At 35.2% G+C, this 23,488-nt stretch overlaps 1 protein-coding gene across 3 annotated transcripts in view; it reads right to left on the reverse strand.

Moving 5' to 3' along the window:
• LOC131533819 (alpha-1,6-mannosylglycoprotein 6-beta-N-acetylglucosaminyltransferase B-like) overlaps window positions 1–23,488 on the reverse strand; it is a 108,061-nt gene that overhangs the window by 35,318 nt on the left and 49,255 nt on the right. For all 3 annotated transcript variants that reach the window (XM_058766274.1, XM_058766267.1, XM_058766265.1), the window contains one exon: window positions 20,618–20,787. In XM_058766274.1, the coding sequence (XP_058622257.1) occupies window positions 20,618–20,787 (170 nt within the window). The remainder of the gene's footprint in view (window positions 1–20,617; window positions 20,788–23,488) is intronic.

A 23,488-nucleotide genomic window follows, 5' to 3' on the forward strand; every position in this document is an offset into this window, starting at 1 on the left:
CAACTGATTTAATTCATTCAAATTAGCTAAAGATCAGAGTACATATTAGGAGCTATTGGCACAAAAATGAGAATTTTTTTCACAAAACCTGTCATAATTAAATCTTATTTTATATTAGTGAATTAAATATTGTATGCCTCCAAAGGCTGAAAAACCACTAAAGGGGTCACGCCATGAGAAATCAAATTTTCCTGTTTAATGGACTGAAAAGCCAAACGATTGAGCACAATCAGAGTGATAATCCTACAGAAAATGAAGCATGCACATTAGGGGTGTGCCACAAGCCGAATACCTTATTCGGAAGGATAATGGCTTTTAAAATGAATAACGGATAACAAATAATTCTGCCCGAATATTCGGCTGAGGCTTTGCTAGATTCACAGGTGAAGCCAGGGGATCAGCGCAATATTTTACACAAACTTCTAAATTCACGCAATGATGAGTGTGCGAAGTGAATGAATGTAAACTTTACGAATGAAAAGAGTGCAAATCAAACACAGCTTGCTGTTATACTACCTACCTAAAATAATACATCATACACATTCTATTATTTGTGTATATTTAAAAGGCAATGATTTAAACCTTATAGGCTACGATATGATACACGAATGAATGGAATAAGCACAGCGTGATCACCAATCAAACAGCCTCGTTGCCGTCTCTGCGCATCTCTCAAAAACCAAACCAGCTCTTTGTCAAGAGTAAGCTAATAATCAACTTAGATACAGATACATTTTCTACTAGGCCTACATGTTTGCTTCTTTATCTTTTGCTTGTTTGCGTGGCACATGCACATTTGTTTAGAGAAGTTAAAAAAAAAAAAACTTGCTTAAAGAGTTCTGCGTAATGAAAATGTGCACCTTGAATTAATCTAATTCAGTCGTGTTCAAATGATCACTAAACGTTTGTCATGAAATCTCTCTACTTGTATGATACATTTATTTTTAGAAATTATTAATTTTATATTTTAGAATACTGAATAGGGTAAATAGTCGAAACACAAATATTTTTCCATACTCTGTTCACTTTTCCAGACCTGCAAATTACTTAAGTTAAATACTTTTTAAACTGCGCAGGAACCGGTTAGCCAAAGGAAATCACGTTGTTTTACATAAACCTCTAAAATTACAACGCAGTAAGAAGTGTGTGAAGTAAATGAGCTTAAAATACTATGAATGAAATAAGCGCAAATAAAATAGCAGTGTTGCAGTTGCCTTCCATGCATTTCCTGTAAATTCCTTAAATCAATTTCCATATTTCTAAACTGCGTAGGAACCCTTACTGTTTTAATTAGAAGATATTTAAATATTTATTTATCGGATCACGAATAAATAGGCACTGCCTATACAATACAAGGGTATCGGCTCCGACTGTTAGAAGATATTTAAATAAATGTTATAATCCTAAAAAATAATTATTTTAGTTAAACACGGCATATTTGTTCAGTGATAACTACAAAAAAAAAAAAAAGGCTGTAAAACCATAAACATAATAACGGACTTATCAATTTTAACTGTACGAAGTTCTGATAGAGATACAAATCATTTTGTGATTGTTACAGATACAAATACAGATACAAATACTGGCTTCACTGCACACCCCTAATGCACATAAATCATGTATGTATGTATGTTTCTGACTGTGTATGTAGCACCTTCCACTCTGCATAAGCTTCTGAAGAGTCCACTATTAAGAAAGTAGCACTGAGGCATTTATAAACTGTTATTGTAGAACTTAACCAGCAAACCAACACAAAATGCTGTTGTTTATTGTGAATAAGTTATTTGAAGACATGACATGACCCTTTTAAAGCATTTCTTTGTAAAGTGAATCAGGCCTGTAAGTGGGAAAGCAATAAGACTGTTCTAGTAATAACTCCTCGTGTGCCATCAGCAGCACATATGAACTGTTCGTTTTGCTGAATATTTTACTGAGTAGCTTCAGTAATGGACATCCATTCTTTGTACCTCAGGGCACAGATTTGTCTTCCCAGTACCATAATACATAATTTTGTGGTAAGACAGCGTTCATTCGCTTACAGGCAGCTGATAATTTAACAACATGCTTTGTGTCCATAAAAGGTCTCATGTGTCTCAGTGAATTTCTACAGTGTACCACGTCAGCGTTATCTTGATTAGGCACCTAACATTGCTTTCAAACTCAGTGCTGTGGCTGCTCCAGATAGAGCTTCAAAGCAGCTGAACAAAAGTACAGCGATGGAGAGAAACAGAGAGTATGTGCCCTGTGGCAGTAAAAAAAAAAAAAACTCTTTAGGGTTTGAGAGTGCATTCAAAGAAAAACTGAAGGGACGATATGTGAAACATAGGCTGGTTGGTACCTTTAATACGCACTAGGGTAAAATAATGAGGGCCCTGAATGTTACGACTACAGGAGGTATAAACACAAAACACAAACCAGCGGTGATGAGAAATGAAAATTCTTCCATCATCATAATTTATTTATTTATTTTTTATTTTTTCACCCTGAAGTCGTTTCCAACTCACATGGCTTCCTTTCTACATCGATACAAGAATGACTATCTTTGCTGCTCTTTTTCATACAATGAAAGTAAATGGAGATTGGAGATATCAAGCTTTGAAAAAAGCAGAATAAAAAAACAGCCCAACTTATGTACTATATTCTGAGCCTTCTAAACACAACAACTTTGTGTGGGGGGAAACAATAATAAATAAATAAATAAAATAAAATAAAACAACATAGTTGACAATGCAATACAGCACAGAACTGGATTTATTTATTTATTTATTTATTTTTTATTAGTTTTAATAATTTATTTTATTTTTATTTTATTTATTTTTTTGGGGGGGCGTGGGGTGGCCTCTGTTCTTTAAATGCATTAAGTATTTAAAAGTATTAAGTATTTAAAGCAATAAATAGATAGATCAATAAATTAATATGAATATTGTTATTCCTTATTTACTTTTTCTATTTTTATTCTTTTATTATCTGTGTTTTTGTTCTGTCACTGTCATTCTGTTGCACTGTCATGAAAACAAATTCCTCATATGTGTAAACATACCTGGCAATAAAGCTCATTCTTATTCTGATTCTGAATAAAGAAATGAATACTGTAGCGTGTGTATATGAAAGATTTGTAATTTTTTATTTTATTTATTTAGAAAATATTTTAATACTTAATACATTATTTTTTAATACTGTTATTCACCAAAAACATTAAATTGATTAAAACAAAATATGGGGGAAAAATATTTATATTTTAAATAACTTTTGACCTTTAGATTCATCAAAGTATTCAGGAAAAAAATACAGGGGGGGATGAATGGATGGATGATAGATACATACATACATAAATATTAAGCAGTGCAATAGTTCATAATAATAAATAAGAAAATTAGCATATTAGAATGATTTCTGAAGGATTATGTGACACTGAAGACTAATAATGATGCTCAAAATTCATGATGCTTTGCATCATGTCAATGATATCTGAACGTATATTAAAATTGAAAACAGTTATATGAAATTGTAATGATATTTCACAATGTTACTGTTTTGTTTTTTGTATCAAATAAAAACAGGATTGTTGAGCATAATGTTGCATAATAAAATTGTTGATTCAATTTTTTTTTTTTTTTTTTAATCTTACCAACCCTAGATTTTTGAACAATTTTTATCTGCAATATATTTTTCTTTTGGTTCTGTGGAAGAAAGAAAGTCATGCAGGTTCGGAACGACATGAGGGTGAGTAAATGATGACTGAATTTTTATCTCTGGCTGAACTATTCCTTTAAATTATGCACATCATTTACATTCCTCAGAGTGAAAGACAGTGGTGATTTGAGAAGCACAGCTGATGCTGCTGCAGTGCTGTGCTGCAGACATATGCTCCTCTAATTCAAAGTGCACTGAATGACAGTTTTTAAACTGCTGTCCCCTCACAGCAGGAGAGACCCCATTTATTCCTTCCACCGGCTCATTTTCCCTTGAGTATGACAGGAGGATGGGTGCTAACAGGGAGAAAGATCAGATAGACACTGGATCAATGACAGAATGAAATGTAACAGGAGATATTAACACTGCATTAATCTTAATTTAGTTTCTCTCTAGCTTATACCGATGCTGAATAATTACCAGTCTGTTGTACAGGAGATCCCTGATGGGATGTGACAGCTGTCTATGTTTCTTTTCTCACCTCTGGTGTCTTGTAGCATACAGCTTTACAGCTTGTGTGACAAACTGTATCTGCAAGTTGTGTGCTGCCCTTCCTCTCACTGAACCTGTTCTCCACAGATGCCTGGGACTCCAAGCCATTCACACTGATGGCTGTAATATATTCCCATCAAATCTCTGATGGGATGTTCACATACACAGTCACTGTATTGTTGGAGGTTAGCAAGAGGCTGTGGCGAATTGTTGTTATATTAATAGATGCCCTAATGTTTATGCACAAATGGCCAGGGATTCTAATCAATTGTCATTTACAAAATGTATTTTGTTGTAAAACTTCATAAATTAATAATTTTGAAAAAATACCAGTATTTAACCCTTTCGCACGTGAGTTTAAAATATTCTAGCTGAGCCCCAGGCGTGAGTTTTTTTAGGCGACCGTTATTTTAGAACTTATAGCCTTATTGTTTCCATGGCGACGCGTCATGCTTGTCATGTGACACACCGCAGCCGTAATAGCGCTGTATGACACATGGATTGCTTTTATTTCGTTTTTCCTTTTTTTATTATTAATATTCACAAACATACTCGCTATATTATTAAATATCTGATATTCCGATTCTGAAATATGTGCAAGTAAATGTGTTTGGTTGTTTAAACACGTTTATAATGATCGTGTTAGTTGATCTATACCGGGTGATGGGCGCCGCCATGTTTGCTCGCGCTGAATCCAGCTGTGGGATTTACAACACGTAAATTCATCCTCGCCTCCTGAAACACGTTAAAACAAGTCTCCAGTAAACTGGGAGAAGAGCAGAGTTAACTTTATTGTTACCTACACTATGTGTATATGATATCAATAAAACATGTCGTCAGATTATATTTGTAAGGATCATTATTGCTGCTTCCATAGACATCAGTGCATATTTTACAAACTATAAATGTATGGCTTTGCTAGTACTTATGTGTATTTAAATGTCTGAAATCTTAAATAAGCATTATATGGTTGAAAACACTGAATAAGTGATAATATTACAAGCGCTCGCGCGTCTGATCTGGCTCCGCGCCAGAAAGCAGATTTGAATTTCAGCAGTTGATGACGTGACTCACTGAAAGTTCTAATCACACCGGTGTGATCGTACGCTCCAGGGACCAGCCAAGACTGATCACACCGGTGTGATCGTACGCGTTAAAGGGTTAACTTTTGAAATATTCAATTAAAAAAAAAAAAAAAAAAAAAAGATAGAAATTTTGCTCTGGCAACTAACTGAAGTGATTAAAATTAGTTACTTTTAAATTAGACTACTACAACTAATAGTAATAAAAGCTAAATAGACATATATATTTAAAAAGTAATAAAATCACATAAGAAACTTACTAACACATTTAGTTAGGTTTGGTAACATTTAACTATAATTAAAGTGAAAAATAAAACACTATATTTTAACTAAATTAATTCATATAAATCTGAAATAAAATAAAGCATAAACATTTGATGAAAAATGTCCAGGGTTACACATGTAACCATGGTTCCCTGAGAGGGAGCGTGACGCAGCCCAATCACTGTGAGTACTTGGAAAAAGCCCACATCACAAGGGAGAGACTGGACCAGTCAATGGTTCGTCAACAAGTGAAACACATAAGAACATGATTAGTCCAGTCTCAGAGCCCAATGTAAGCAGAGGTCTAAAAACACTCTAAGGGGGTGGGGAAGCATCAAGAAGTGTTAGAATCAGAGCGCGGTTTAGAATAGGAACACCTCTCATCCAACACCTTCCTGAGATCCACTCTCTTTCTCTTAGCGCTACTCTTCTGATCCTGTCTATGATCCTCAGCTCAAGATGGACCAGCCTCCTCAGAGGTTTTAGAGGAAGACTCGGGACAGCAGAGAATGAACTTCCTAAAGGCAGCGGACTGCATCTTCGCTTCCCTGAACTTCTTGACCACCGCCTCAGCGGAGGTGCTGAAAAACCCGGAAGGTGCCCTCAACATTAGCATAATTTGCATGCTGAAAAGACGCAACCGAGCTGAATATGGCTTGTCCCACGATCTCACTAACTCTGTGTGGAGGTTGGGAAGAAAGGGGAGACTCCTGGGAGAAGTTAGTAGTGCGTGCCATTACCTCAAACCTTTCCCCCGTATGCGGGACTGGAGTTAGGTTGGGAAGACTCGGTGCTCACACTTTCATCTCAACCACAACCACCAACCACATCCACATCCTTACTTTCACCAGATTAGCCCAATGTAGCATTATCCGCAGATTCAGATGACCCAAGAGAAAGAGTATCCAGATCCCGCCGAGGAAGCTGTCAGAACGGTGTCAGAAACATAGAACATAGAGGCAAACACTTTCTAAAAAACTCACTTGCCTTGGTTTTTTCATGATGCCTTCACATGCACGGTCAAACGAATGGCTCCTGAAAACATCAAAAGTTGGCGATATGTTCGCAGGACTGCGTGGGCTACTAGGATTGGAATTGTTTCACACGTGCTTCAGACACCGGTCCTGCTGGCGGCAGTCCCCATAGTGTCCACTAGAGGACGCAGCACGAGTTCCCTCGAAGGGGAACTTACATTTATATATATATATATATATATATATATATATATATATATATATATATATATATATTAATAAGTAATAAAATCACACGAAAAAGTGCTAAAACCTTTTGTAACTTAACTTAACTAAGATTAAATTAAGACTAAAAATAACTATATAAAGGCTAAATACTAAATACAATAAATAAAATAAATACTGTTACAGTATATAAATAACACCAAGGCCCTGTTTACACTAGTGCATTTTCGTTTTAAAACACATGACTTTTGCTATGGTAACGCTGTCATTTACTGTCATTTACACTACCCCGGCATTTTTGACCCTCGAAAACTGAGACTTTCGAAAACGCTGCAGTCCACATTTTAGTTTAAAAACTCCAGGGTTGCATTCCAGTGTAAATGGACCAAAACGGAGACTTTTGAAAACGATGGCATGGCTGCCCACATTCACTCTGCATATGCTTGACAACCGTGTAAACAATAACATCATGCTCATTGTTGTACCTGCATGAATGATCATGTGACACGCATCTGACACGTGTAGTGTGGATGAAGATTGTTTCTGAAATGCAGTGAAAACGCCAGTGTAGACAAGGACCGTTTTCATTTTAAAACAAAAACACACTAGTGTACACAGAGCCTAAAATAACATTGTCTTAGTTTATTTTATAATTAATTATTTTTAATATAGCACTACATGTGAGCAGAGATAAATCATAACACTGGAATTTTCACAATAAAAATAACTTATCTATTGTGCCAGCACTTAACTATCACATGACAAATCGCATGAGCTCTAATGTCTTCAGCTACTATTGGTAGTTGCTGCATTGCCTCACTGCTCATTTGCATAAAACGACTTTGTTGTATTTCTAAACATGCCCACATTGCATTACCAGTCACAGTCACTGATAATATTCATGACAACTTTCATTAAAAAAGTAAGTCAATTATTTCCACATCAATTATCTTTAATCTTAAAAGCTCAGAAATAATTTCCCAGAATTCATTCTTGTCTTCTGTGTTTGAAATGCACACTGAGTCAACATCACAGGATGTATATAGTGTGTTATTGTATATGTCAGCAGTGTCTTATAATTATTCATGAGGCTCTATTGCCTCATCCTAAGAGAAGACCGTCTTATAATTATTCATGACTCCACGTGACCTTTTCCTTAGACAGGTACTTCAAATACTTTATACCACACATAGGTCACAAGTGTTGGCTTGCATGGTGCAAAAATATAGTGCTCTCCCTCGAAGCTGACAGAGCGACAGGCTTTCAGTCAACAACTGACACTTTTGAAATGCTTGTGTAATAATAATTTATTATGGGAGAGTTTCTAGATTTATGGAGAGGTGGACTGCTGCTCATTTGAAACGATGCGATCTGATGTTGATAAAAATAGCATTACAAACACTATCCATCCTTACTGTCAGCGTGTTCACTGATTAGCGCCATTACATCTGGAAATCATCACACAATGACAGTTATTTAATAATTCTCTATAAAAATGTTATTTATAAGACATTAAAAATGCGAAAGCACATTTCTATATATTCAGAAGTAGAGGACAAATGCAAACAGCTCTGCATTTATTGGTGCATAAAATTACTGATACAAAATGATCTGTGCATGTGCGTAATATAAGCTTACAAAAAGTATATAATATATTTGTGTATTTTTTGGAAAAATCATATAACAAATTTACTAAAATGTTAGACGTTTTGCAACTTTTTAAACTAACATTAAAATAAGGACTAAAAAAATAAAATAAAAAAAAAGAACAATTACTGTAATAGTAGAATAAAGTGTATAACATTTGTAAATGTTTGTGCATTTCATCGCATTTGCAAATATGAACACTTAAATCTGTTCAAATGTATTAAATTGTAACAATGGTACCTCTGTTAAAATAACTAAAACATTTTTGTTATTCTTAACTTAAAAAAAAAAATAAAATAAAATACAAATCTTTTAACCTAAAAATTCTAATAGTATAAAAATAAAGTGTATAATATATTTGTAAATTGTTGGTATATATTTGTGCATTTTTTTGAAGCATGTATTTACACATTTGAACATAAAACATAAAATGTAATAAAAATACACATAACAAAATTACTAAAATGTTTTGTTTCTGTTTGCAACTGAAAATACAATAACATTAATTTGATTGATTTGATATTATGAAATTGAAAAAAAAAGGAATTAAAATGCATTTAATATATATATATATTTTTTTTAATTATAATGAAAATTAAATTAAAATAAAAGATTAAATATATTTGTAATAGCATAGCAATAATACAAAATGATCTATGTCTTTAATATACAGTGAGCTTACAAAAGTATTTGTTTGCACATTTTCTGTGTGCAATGGTGAGTTGGAGCATGCAAATGTCAACATTTTTAACTCTGTTAAAATGTAATAAGAGAATAACAGAGGTTATAAAATAATATATTCTCCTCCCTTCAGTCCACAGCTTCAGGCATGCATTTTTACATTTTCATATCTTTGGTGAGAACTGACCTGTGCTGAATTGGGGAGTTTCATGACATTTTAAAACATGAAAGGATGACAAGCTTCTGTCGTGTAGCATGTGCTGGGCTTTTGACAGGAAGCATCAGTGTTTCATGTATTTGCTGTGAATCTGTGCTCTGCTTTGACACTGACAGAACACAGCCAGCGGGAATAAAGATGAGAATAGAGGGACAGCAGCTGCTGTGGAGAAAAGAATATCATAAACCTCTCCAGCAGCTGGAGAACAGACATCTGCCTATTCCCTACAGAGAAAACACATGAAGTATGCAGTGAAGAGGGAAAGCCAATCAGAGCATGCTGCATTAGTGAGACTCATCAGAGAGGCTGAGTGTGAGTCTGATCAGTTCAGAGAGTCAGAAGATACTGAGCTACAATCAGGACTAATTCTGGACTATTCTGCTGTGAACAAATGTAGAGGTGATGGGGTGGTTGCTAGGGTGCTCCGAGTTGTTACTAATACGTTATTATGGAGTTGCTAAGATGTTCTAGGTGGTCACAAGTTTATGTGGATCTGTTCCATAACCTGCTGATCTCCATATATAGATAGCACTGTAAAGCATTATAAGCAATTAGTGTGAAGACTATGATATGCTATAGTATGCAGTATGTTGTAAAGAAATAAATAAATAAAAATGTTGCGAAATAATTTTATCATTTGTGGGGAAGACAATCTCAGAAATGCACTGCATCACGCTCTGTAAAAAAAAAAAAAAAAAAAAAGGCTGGATAAAGAGGAAGAATTCCCCAATAAATACTTTTTGAATTTAGAATTCATTCAATTCATACAAATTATAAATACTAATAAGAAATTTGTTCAATACATACAAGTTGTATAAAAAATGAATTTAGAACGTATGCCGTACATACAAGTTATAAATTAGAAAAGAAAAATGACAGACAAAATCAAAATCTAATCTAAAATAATAGATCTAGTGTGTGACAATTCCATAATTACATTAAAATATATTTAGAATTAATTCAGTATAGAGAAAAATATTAATTATATATATTTATCCATCCAAAATGATAAAGCGGTATAATTATCTAAGAAATATATTTAGAATTTATTCAGTAAATAAATAAATGAGTATCGCCGAGGACTATATATACCAAGATTGCTTACTTATATTAATAATGGGAGAAACTGCAATGTGCAATGTCAGAATAAGTCCCGACTTCTAAATAAAACAGCCAATCATCAATTTGTAAAGTCAATGCATCACTGCAGCTGCCATTAGAAGCTCCATTGTGCATTTTTAATGTTATTTGAGCATAAGAAACAACATTATGGAACAGTTTGTGTCAGATTTTGTTGCTGATTTTTTTTATTTAAATGTGAGTTATTGAGATCAGTATTTCCTCATTCAAGTAGGCAGGAATTGGTCTTGCATGTTCAAAATAGTCATTGCAAATATATTCGTCAAGTCAACTGACATTCGTTAAAAGGGAATTTAGAACTGCATCATTAGCATGCTAACAACGAACTCTTTTGAAATCGCTTGGATTTAGCACTGTTCTATTTTAGTTTGGATGTTGCCTTAGAAGACTTTCTGGGTTTTGGAAAACAGCCTGTGATATTTTGGTCCCTATAGATATGGCTCAGGTCCCTGCTAAGCTTAGGGGTTTGTTTGTTGGCAAATGCAAGAGATGAGGAGCCATTTATTTGTAGAAATAATTTACTTGAGCGAATCTGAGCAGAGCAATCTTGAGCAACAGAGCCAGTTTCCTAGAGTGATTCTACAAGACACTGCAAAGAATTTATAAAGTACATTAGTGTTTTGGCTCTCTTATAGACGGTTCACTATTTCACAGGCCAATTTATAGACGTATCAGATCATAATAAAGGAATTAATTTTTCTTTCTAATGAAAAGACTATAGAAATTGCATTTCATCCAACTTCAAAGCAACATATTGAAGTCTGTAAGAGATATGGATCAGCAAGAGCATTAACTCCAGCAGCCTCCCATCTTCTGACAAAACAGATTAAAGAAGAATGTCTTCAAGTTAAACACAAAAACTGTAACTGAAGGCAATTTTCACACATTTCATTCAGGCCTGACAGTTAACAAGATTGGCAAAAACCAAAAGCTGAACTTTTGAAGGTGAAGTGAGAATGGCGTTATCTGTCAGTGAATTGAACCATTAATCAGAGGAGGGCTGATAGAACTGTATACTGAACAGAGACTGACAGATAGGTCTTTCACAACTCACGTCAGCATTGCTCGATGCATTAAACTGTTAAGCAAACCATGAATTACACCATTACCTCCTTTTAATCCTCCTAATTTCCCAAGAAACTGCCAGACTTTGAAAACGAGGGTAAAATGAGTCAGATTTCTGTATAAAGAACATATAGGGTAAACGTACCTATTAAGCTCACCAAAATCCACATCGAGACATTTTTAGTGCACAAGATGTTGGTTTCAATACAAAAAAATATGAATCTCTCACACTAAAATATTTCATTTTGTTTTAAATGACAAAAATAATTTCAATTATGATGTACATCATTAAATTCAAAAGGTCTGGCTGTGCTTAATGGGTAAATTTTTGTACCCTTTAATCACACCCCTGTTCCCATTAAGCTCACATCATGTTTTATTAAAAATTCTTGTTTATTTTAAGGAACATTTTTAAAGAATAAATGTAAAAATATATATTTTTGAAGGTACAAAGTCAATCACAAAAAAAAAACAGAACAATAAAATCAAGCAACAAGGTACTCTATTTGATCAATTATATATTCATAATGAAGTGTCATTTAAGCATTGATGAAATAAACTGTTGGATGTGCCAGAACTTTCTTCAGTTAAACAAGGAGAAAACTGAAGTCATTGCATTTGGAAACAAAGATGAAGTTCTCAAGGTTAATGCATACCTTGAGTCTTGGGGTCAATCAACTAAAAACCAAGTCAAAACTCTTGGGGTGTTTCTGGAGACAGACCTTAGTTTTAGTAGTCATGTCAAAGCAGTAACTAAATCAGCATACTATCATCTCAAAAACATTGCAAGAATTAGATGTTTTGTTTCCAGTCAAGACTTGGAGAAACTTGTTCATGCCTTTATCACCAGCAGGGTGGATTATTGTAATGGTCTCCTCACCGGCCTTCCAAAGAAGACCATTAGACAGCTGCAGCTCATCCAGAACTCTGCTGCCAGGATTCTGACTAGAACCAGAAAATTTGAGCATATCACAAAGGACTGCCCTCAGGTCTTTACACTGGCTTCCGGTTACAATTAGGATTGATTTTAAAGTACTTTTACTCGTTTATAAATCTTATAAATGGCCTAGGACCTAAATACATTGGAGATATGCTCACTGAATATAAACCTAACAGACCACTCAGATCATTAGTATCGAGTCAGTTCGAAATACCAAAGGTTCACACAAAACAAGGGGAGTCCGCTTTTAGTTATTATGCCGCCCGCAGTTGGAACCAGCTTCCAGAAGAGATCAGATGTGCTAAAACATTAGCCACATTTAAATCCAGACTCAAAACTCATCTGTTCAGCTGTGCATTTTTTTGAATGAGCACTGTGCTACGTCCAAACTGATTGCACTATGTATACTCATTTTCTATTCTTAAATGTTGTAATTTTTTTTTTAAATCAATTTTTAAATCACTTTGTTTTTATTGTTGTGATTATTATTTTGTTTTTATTTTTAATGACTATTTCACTTCCTTTTATATAAAGCACTTTGAATTGCCACTGTGTATGAAATGTGATATATAAATAAACTTGCCTTGCCTTGCCTTGCCTAAGCACATAGCAACATCTAGACTAGTCCACGTTCAGCTAAGTAACACATATTCAAAAATCAAATAAAACAAACCAATAAAACATTTAATTCATGGAGATGAGCACAGAAATTAGCCTCATTATGAAACCTCTTGTTAAATGGATGTCAACTTATCTGTAGTCTCTTATGGCTGGAATACACTACACAATTTCCCCCCCGATTTTCCACAGATTTACAGTCTGGAGAAGTTAATGCTAGTTGCCAAAGGTCAGAGCCAGTCTACAGATTTGAGTCGACTGATTCCATAGAAAATCGATTAACTTAATTTAAAGTGACAACCATCAGTTTATATGTAAAGTCTGTTTATGAAGTATTTACATAGACGTTCAATGTGAAAGATCTTAAAGAGAGCACACAATTTTTTTTTTTTTTAATAAATTTCATGTAATATTTATTAAAATGACAGGACTTTGCTAAATAAATAGTCTTGGTCATGTATTAAGTTCATACATATTTTAATATGAACAACTATTATTAACAATATCTATGACATTATACTTTTTCTTATTGATGTCACACTGAAGCTGTGTGATTTTCATAGTAGTGCACCCTTTAGGCTCACCTTACAATAATATGAAATCTTTAAAAATTACAGCACTGTAAAACGACAGACCAGCAATAAACTGTCAATTTATAATATTATGGATGTAAAAGTACAAGCCAGGAATGCCTGTGAAGTAATATGTTAGCATAGTACACAGTTTTATACAGCTAGTCAACTAACTGTGTTCTGTAGCATCTGCACTGTGTTGCTAAAACTATCTTTTGGATCTAATGTAATTATTTCCCACATCCAAGTTCCAGGTTATAATATGCAAAAGTCTGAACATTAATCTCTTAATTTTACACTAAGTAGTGAAACATACCCAAAATAAAGGCTTAAACATCTAAATAACGCACTCTAAATAAAGGGGCTCCTCTTTTGGTGAAAAGTTTTAGACAGCTTTCAAAATGGCCGCCAGACAGTGTGAACACATGGAGACTCATATCTCAGTGTGCAATGATCTGATTGACTTGAAATTATAGGAGGTATATAGTAACAAACATATCAATTGGTTAACACATCAAGTAGGATAATAAATTATTTTTTTCTTTTTATAATCTGATCTCAAATATGGAAGTGTGCTTAATGGGTACGTGAGCTTAATAGGTACGTTTACCCTACATATACATATACATTTACTCGTATTTATAATCCTTTGGAACAGGAGGTCATGGCTGGACAATTTCATGCTCCTAGTCACCCTGGTGTGCTAAACATATAAATATGAATATGGGAATATACTTCAGAGATATTTTACTCATAAGAATTTCTAGGGGTGCCAATAATTGTGGCCAACACGCATTGGAGAAAAAACATTTATTTCATCACAAGATTTTCTCCCCATTTTCAGTTGTTTTACTTCAATGATAGGTTAGAATTTTGTGAAGTTATTTGAACAAAAGATCAAAAGGATAAACAATGCAGATTTATTTTCACAGCCGCCTTTGCTCATATTTGCCAAGGGTGCCAAAATTAGTGGAGGGCACTGTACCAACACACAACTGTGTCCCTTTTCCTGGTTGCATTTCATATTGTATATCAATCATCTGTATTATTCTGCTTTACTAAGAGCTACAATTTTAGTTCATGCAGATTTCACAAATAAAGGGGTTCTACGGGTGTTCAGTAGTGTTTTTCTTTTTACTGTGTCATGCACAGTATCATTTTAGGGGAAAATAACATTCTTTTACTTTAAGTGGCCTTTGCACCCTATCATAGAGAACACCATGTGTTAGGTCATAAATCTTTTCAAACATTGTCAAATATTTTGGTGAAATTGTATCCAGATTTTCAAAATGAATGAATGAATGAATTAACAAACAAACAAATAAGGCTGAATAATAAACTGAAAGTTGATTTTGTTCTGTTTGATTGACATTCTTGACATTGGAGCGTTAACACATAAATCATTTGTCCACATCATCCAAAAAAATTAATAAATAAATGAATAATAATAATAATAATACCTTTGTCCAGAGGTTTAAAGAGTGCCTGAAATCCATAATTGAGTACAAGTACAGTGAAAAAGACTGTATTACAAAATACAAGTCACCAATTTAAACACAACTTGAGTAAAAGTCTTATAGTATCTGATTTCACCAGTAGTTAAGTATTTTACTTATGCTGAATAGGCTCAAAGATGCACCTCAATACCTAAGATAAATGGCCAGTGAAAAACAAGAAACAGTTGATTTCATAGAAGAGCAATCGCATATTTATGTTTGCTCACACTTTATTTTAAGGTTCAATTCTCGCTATTAACAAAGCATTAATCATTAACTATGACTTTGGCCTCAATAAACTCATAATTTGCAACTTATTAATACACTGAACAAAATTATAAACGCAACACTTTTGTTTTTGCCCCCATTTTTCATGAGCTGAACTCAAAGATCTAAGACTTTTTCTATATACTGTACACAGAAGGCCTATTTCTCTCAAATATTGTTCACAAATCTGTCTAAATCTGTGTTAGTGAGCACTTCTCCTTTGCCGAGATACTCCATCCACTTCACAGGTGTGGCATATCAAGATGCTGATTAGACAGCATGATTATTGCACAGGTGTGCCTTAGGCTGGCCACAATAAAAGGCCACTCTAAAATGTGCAATTTTATCACACAGCACAATGCCACAGATGTCGCAGGTTTTGAGGGAGTGTGCAGTTGGCATGCTGACTGCAGGAATGTCCACCAGAGCTGTTGCCCGTGAATTGAATGTTCATTTCTCTACCATAAACCGTCTCCAAAGGCGTTTCAAGGAATTTGGCAGTATATCCAACCGGCCTCACAACCGCAGACCACGTGTAACCACACCAGCCCAGGACCTCCACATCCAGCATCTTCACCTCCAAGATCATCTGAGACCAGCCACCCGGACAGCTGCTGCAACAATCGGTTTGCATAACCAAAGAATTTCTGCACAAACTGTCAGAAACCGTCTCAGGGAAGCTCATCTGCATGCTTGTCATCCTCATTGGTATCTCGACCTGACTGCAGTTCGTCGTCGTAACCGACTTGAGTGGGCAAATGCTCACATTTGATGGCATCTGGCACTTTGGAGAGGTGTTCTCTTCACGGATGAATCCCGGTTTTCACTGTACAGGACAGATGGCAGACAGCGTGTATGGTGTCATGTGGATGAGTGGTTTGCTGATGTCAGCGTTGTGGATCGAGTGGCCCATGGTGGAGCTGGGGTTATGGTATGGACAACGAACACAGGTGCATTTTATTGATGGCATTTTGAATGCACAGAGATACCGTGACAAGATCCTGAGGCCCATTGTTGTGCCATTCATCGACGACCATCACCTCATATTGCGGCATGATAATGAACGGTCCCATGTTGCAAGGATCTGTATACAATTCCTGGAAGCTGAAAACATCCCAATTCTTACATGGCCAGCATACTCACCGGACATGTCACCATGTCAACAAAAGTGTTGCGTTTATAATTTTGTTCAGTGTAGTTAGTAAGATAGTTGTTAAATTTAGGTATTGTAGGATTAGGGATGTAGAATATGGTCGTGCAGAATATGTGCTTTATAAGTTCTAATAAACAGCCAATATATTATTAAAAGGGATGCCAATAAGCAACTAGTCAATAGTGAGAATTGGTCCCTAAAGTATTACCCTATTTTCTAAAATCAATATAAAACTGAACACCTCAAAATTTCAATAATTCAAGGTCAACACAACAGTCTCTTAAACGTCTACAATAGTTTATTCAGTTCCAAGCTCATATACATGATTTAACGGTTTATTTTGTACGCTTACCGTCTTCTCGTCAACAGTTTGACAAAGTCAGACTGATTACAAGCTCACATTTTGTCTTTATTTCCTCTTATATAAGCCTCTTATACTTTGTACTTATACTTTTATAATGGCTATTATTGTTCATTAAAACATAAAAGAGGCAGAGTTGTGCTTATCGTCACGCTTTATTGTCGATCGCTACTTTCCAGCATACACCACGCCTATCAAGTGAGGGTACTGCTGGCAATGGAAACGCAAGCTAGATCAGAGTGTTCAGTCCCGGACCGTACCGTACCATACTGTACTGACCCGTACCGCTTGGTGGAAATGAGCCAAAAGTAGACAAAAATACTTAAGAACAGTAACTAACTACATTTACCCCAATACTTTACACCACTAATAGTCTATTGTCTAGTGATATAATAGCATAGTCTATCATGTGTTTATTGTACAATCATTAGTAAAATAGAAAAAAATAAACCCATTCAGGCTGAAACAAGATCCTGTTATCCCTTTAAGTTTGTATTTGTGATGATGGCTGGCTGTACATTATTCTTTACTTAACTAAGTTGTAGTTGTTTTTTTAGCACTAGGGACAACACTTTTTTGTATGCTTTCCATGTAAATGTTCACACCTCTATGTTGCGCAAGAAGGAAAAAAGTGTACCTTTTTCTCAGGAGAAGGTCAAGCTGGTTGTTGTCCAGCCTGAAGCGAGACAGAAACCTGTTGTCATGGTGCTCCAGTTTTTCAACTAATTTAAATTCACTAGGAGCATCCAGAGATAGTAAAGTTCAATGTTCGACGTTGACATTTTTCTTCCTGCAATTTATCAAAGCCTTCACTGCAACGTTTATTCAGTTCCAAGCTCATATACATGATTTAACGGTTTATTTTGTACGCTTGCCGTCTTCTCGTCAACAGTTTGACAAAGTCAGACTGATTACAAGCTCACATTCAAGCAGGTGTCACCCCTAGGGTATTTCATAATAGCCTTCTCTTCAGCTCTAATAAAAACTACAGCATCCAAGACAAGTACAAATTAAGCGCTTTAAAATCTTTCAGGGACATTTCGCATATAATTAGAGCAAACACAACCAGACTGTTGTATGTACAGTATATGCAGCTGTCAGCCACAGTATCGCATCAGATGGTAAGTATAGATCCCATGAGGAACAATTCCACTCATTCTCTTCTATTGGAAATGAAGAATTGTATAAACTTGTTAAATCATCTAAACCAACAACCTGTATGTTAGACCCTGTTCCATCTAAGCTCCTAAAAGAGGTGCTTCCAGAAGTAATAGATCCTCTTCTGAATATTATTAACTCATCATTGTCATTAGAATATGTCCCAAAAACCTTCAAACTGTCTGTTATTAAGCCTCTCATTAAAAAAACACAACTTGACCCCAAATAATTAAGTAATTACAGACCGATCTCGAATCTCCCTTTTCTGTCAAAGATATTAGAAAAGGTAGTATCATCACAACTATGTTCCTTCTTAGAGAAAAATTATATATGTGAGGATTTTCAGTCAGGTTTTAGACTTAACATAGTACTGAGTGCTCTCATTAGAGTTACAAACGACTTACTTTTATCATCTGATCGTGGTTGTATCTCTCTATTAGTGCTACTGGAACTTAGCGGCGCGTTTGACACTATCGACCACAACATTCTTTTACATAAACTATAAAATGATGTTGGCATTGGAGGAAATGCACTGGCATGGTTCAAATCGTACTTATCTGACTGCCATCAATTCGTGGCAGTAAATGAAGAGGTATCATACCAATCACAAGTGCAGTATGGAGTACCTCAAGGCTCAATACTTGGCCCCTTACTTTTCACGCTTTACATGTTACCCTTGGGAGATATCATTAGGAAACATGGTGTTAGCTTTCACTGTTATGCTGATGATACTCAGCTCTATATTTCTTCCCGACCTGATGAATCTTACCAATTTGCAAAACTAACGGAATGTATAGTTGATATCAAAAACTGGATGACTAGCAATTTCTTACTGCTAAATTCTGAAAAAACAGAGGTGTTAATTATTGGACCAAAAATGTCTTGCATGTAATAACCTAGATCACTGTCTAATACTTGATGAATGCTCTGTAAATTCTTCATCATCAGCCAGGAACCTAGGCGTACTTTTTGATAGCAATCTTTCCTTCGAAAAACATATTTCTAGCATTTGTAAAACTGCATTTTTCCATCTTAAAAATATATCTAAATTACGACCTATGCTCTCAATGTCAAATGCAGAAACATTAATTCATGTGTTCATGACCTCGAGGCTAGATTATTGTAATGCTTTATTGGGTGGTTGCTCTGCACATTTAATAAACAAACTCCAGCTGGTTCAAAATGCAGCAGCTAGAGTTCTTTCTAGAACCAGGAAGTATGAGCACATTAGCCCGGTTCTGTCACACTGCACTGGCTCCCTATTAAACATTGTATACATTTTAAGATCTTGCTAATTACCTATAAGGCCCTGAATGGTTTGGCACCTCAGTATTTGAGTGAGCTCTTATCACATTATAGTCCTTCACGTCCGCTGCAATCTCAAAACTCTGACCATTTGATAATACCTATAATATCAAAATCAACTGTGGGCGGGAGATCGTTTTCCTATTTAGCGCCCAAACTCTGGAACAATCTACCTAACACTGTTCAGGAAGCAGACACACTCTGTCAGTTTAAATATAGATTAAAGACCCATCTCTTTAACCTTGCTTACACATAATACACTATCGCATTTCTATAATTCAAATCCGTTAAATGATTGTTAGGCTGCATTAATTAGGTCAACCGGAACCGGGAACACTTCCCAAAACACCCGATGTACTTGTTACATCGTTAGAAGAATGGCATCTACGCTAATATTAGTCTGTTTCTTTCATATTCTGAGGTCACCGTAGCCACCAGATCCAGACTGTATCCAGATCAGATGGTCACTGCAGCCACCCGGATCCAATCCGTATCCAGATCAGATGGTGGATCAGCACCTAGAGATGACCTTTACAGCCCTGAACGTTAGCAGAGACCAGGACAACTAGATGAGCCCCAGAGACTGATCCCCAGTGAAGACCATGTCTCCTAGACGGCCATCGGGACAAGACCACAGGAACCAGATGAGCCATCTGCACAATTTGACTCTGCTTTAGCCTAGATTTAAACTGCTGATTTTGTCTGGCCAGAGGAGAATGACACTATTTCGACACACTATTTCCCTGTCTAAATACTGTAAAGCTGATATAAAGCCACCCAGCTTTATATCAAGCTGATGTAAAGCTGCTTTGACACAATTTGCATTGTTAAAAGCGCTATACAAATAATAGTCACTTGACTTGACTATGGGAGCTGTCACTCAGTACACTCAGTACTGTATGCAGGAATTTAAAGCGGCACTTGTGGTTTCTGGGTCACTCAGTGCCTTAGGCAAGGTAAGAGATGACTAAAAATAAATCCAAATAAAATAAAACATGCAAAGTATAGTAGGGTTAGGATTGTTAAGTTGTTGGCTGCAGTTCACTTAATGTCCACCGGTGTCGCTAATAACAAGAGTTTCTGATTTCTACAAATAACCCCTTTAACAATATGTAATACATAGTGTATCTGATCACATTTCAATATCACCGTCAAAACAATGCAACTGAAACACACATCTGCACAGGCCATCAGACCATAAATAGTACCAAAGCAAATGCTTGCCTTCTGAATATTAATAAGGTAAGAGCATTATCAAGAGACTCACCCCTGCAGTTCTTTGACTGAGAGTGATATCTTGAGGTTATGTCCCAGCACATGAAGGGTGGTCAGGATGTCTGCCCATTGGACCATCTCTCCGAGCGGGCCACCCTTCAACACTTTTGGACTGAACACATCACCGGATTCCTCTGTCAGAAAGCCCACATGCACCAGGATCTGAAAGGAGCGGGAAAAGAGGTTCAGAATAACATATTACTACATTACTCATAACACATAGCACTATTTCTGAAGAATAGTATGTCTGCTGTGCACATTATACAAAACCTCTGTAAGTGCAGAATGATAACCTACAAAATTTGCCCAAATTCAACCATTTTTTTTTGTTTTGTCCAGTGGGATAAATTAAATATAATATACTAATTTTACTGCCAAAAACACTACCTATCAATAATAAGTCAAGTAGCAGTTTTAACTATCCACAGCCTTAAAATATTATTATCTTAAATTTATTTTAGATAAAACACGAAGCTATGTTGTGACAAAATATACCACACTGTAAACTCATAAAATATCTGTAACTTACTGAAACTGCAAACTTACTGATATTTCATAGGTGTTATTATACTTTAGTACCAAACTGTTTTGTTTTGTTTTATTTTTTAATTTATTTTTTTATTTTTTTTAAGGGAACCATTTCACTCACACTCAAATGTCTGATATAGGAGATACAAAGCGGGCCAGTGGCAAAAAAAAAAAAAAAAGTAATAAAAAATCAGGCCTTTTAAGTATAAAGGCACGGTCAAAAAATCTTTATTATTTGGATTTACAGTTCTTCCAGTCACCACACAAGGTTGATAACATTTGCCCTTTTGGCTAAAAAACATATTTTTCTAAATTTCAAATGAATAGCTGTATAACTCAACCTACATATATGAAAGAATAAAAACATTCACTGCTAAGTGTCTATTCCTGACAGCAGTACGAGTTTACTTTAGTATTGCAACCTCTTTCAGATATAAAGAATAGCTACAACCCTCCAAAAAGAACAAAAGACTATGTTGAAGTTGCATTATTACATAAGTCTGTATGAATACTACAGCAAAATAAAAAAAATAAAAAAACTCCAAATGAAGTATGAGCTTGTACAGAGATGTAGGTGAGGCACTGTGAGACCACGAGAATGGAGAGTTTTTTTAGGAGTAACATCAATCTCAATATAACTGCTGCGATACACTGAATGTAGCAACAATAGCCAGCTAGTGAAGCTAGAAATAGAATGTAACATGCACTCTAAAGGTATCACCATAATTGGGGATGAATATCTCTGAAACCTTCCACCTCCCCCAGATCCACCTGTCTAGATCTGTTACAAGATTTATGTATGCCTATTCATGCAGCAACAGTATACTTTGTATGTTATCTATTTGCAGCAGGAGGGTTCTGTCATTGATGAGTCTAACTGAATGGTGGTGAATTGCAAAGTTGGCTGTGGATTGAGTTCTGACTGAAAGGCTCCTCATGACTGATGTCTAATGTATGATCAAGTGCACTATTAACAATTTCCAATCCAAACATTTATTCATTTAGCAAACACTTCAAGTTAAAATGGCTAAATGAGGACTGCTACAAACTAAAGTGTTTTTTAGGAGGCAGAGACACACAAAAAGTACAGCTCAGTAGAAGCCACATCAGTTGACTTGCCATTTTTGTTTGGCCACATAAGACATGTCACTGAATGTGAAGAAATGAAAATTATACAGTCGCCCGCCTTAATGTTTAATTGAGGGCAAGTCAGTGACAGGTTTAATGGATCAGCACTAATCGGAAGCAGTCTGTGGCTACATTTTGCTGTTTGTTTTCTTTCTCTTCATTTATTCTTATTTCTACCTATACCTACCCTCAATATACTGTCTTAGCATATGTAAACCAACCATGTGTAATTGAATTGTATAATTCTGTAATATCAGAGGCTGTGCTAAAAGATTCAGAGGCCTGAATCATTCATCGTTTTCTTGTGAATAAATAGCATTTAATCACATAGTCTTTGTTGTTTAAATGTTTGATTGAAAAAGCTGAACTGAGTGTCCATAAACAAGTAATCTTTTCACCTACCAGATGCTCTTTTTTTTTTTTTTTTTTTTGTATGTATAAAGGAAATTATATTGTATTTTTAGTTTTAAGGGGAAAGCAGTTTATTTACTGAACTTGCAGATGGACTACTATTTTCATCTAGAGGGTTTATTGAGTGAATGTCATTGAATGTACCTTAAATGAGTAATGCAGTTCTCAAATATTTCAAGGTATTTCAGAATGATTCATGAAGCTCAACGTCTTATCCTAGTTTTTTTTTTTTTTTTTTTTTTTTTTTTCCCCAGCCATTCACAAGCATTGTTTGCATGGTGCAAAAGTGTGAAAGAGTTGCATGACCTCCCCTGAGATGATGACAGACGACACCTCTGAAATATTTGTGTGTAACGTGCATTTATTAACATGTTGATATACTACAAATGACACTTTCTCTGAAACAAGACACGGACTGACACTCTCAGCATCACAAACTACCCTTACAGTCAAATATCTATTGTTTTTAATATAGCATTGCTTTAGAATATGTATTTAAAGCAATATTTATCACATAAATATTAAATTATTACAGCTAACAGAAAAGTTGATTTTTTTTTCTACTGAAACTGAATGATGGAATATCATAGAATATCGGAGTCCAGACATGGACTCAATTTCTCTATCTGCGGTTTTCCAATGAAATCACTCTCAATGAAAATGAATTGCTGATAAAATGATAGATGGGAATAGAGGCCAAGTGCTTGATCAATACCATTTTTAATGTGCTGCACAGCAACTTCAGCCACTTTATTTCCCCTCTCTGTCTAAAATATAATGTTTTCATTAATAAATA

Source organism: Onychostoma macrolepis, chromosome 03 (assembly GCF_012432095.1).
Source record: "Onychostoma macrolepis isolate SWU-2019 chromosome 03, ASM1243209v1, whole genome shotgun sequence".
Classification (NCBI taxonomy): Eukaryota; Metazoa; Chordata; class Actinopteri; order Cypriniformes; family Cyprinidae; genus Onychostoma; species Onychostoma macrolepis.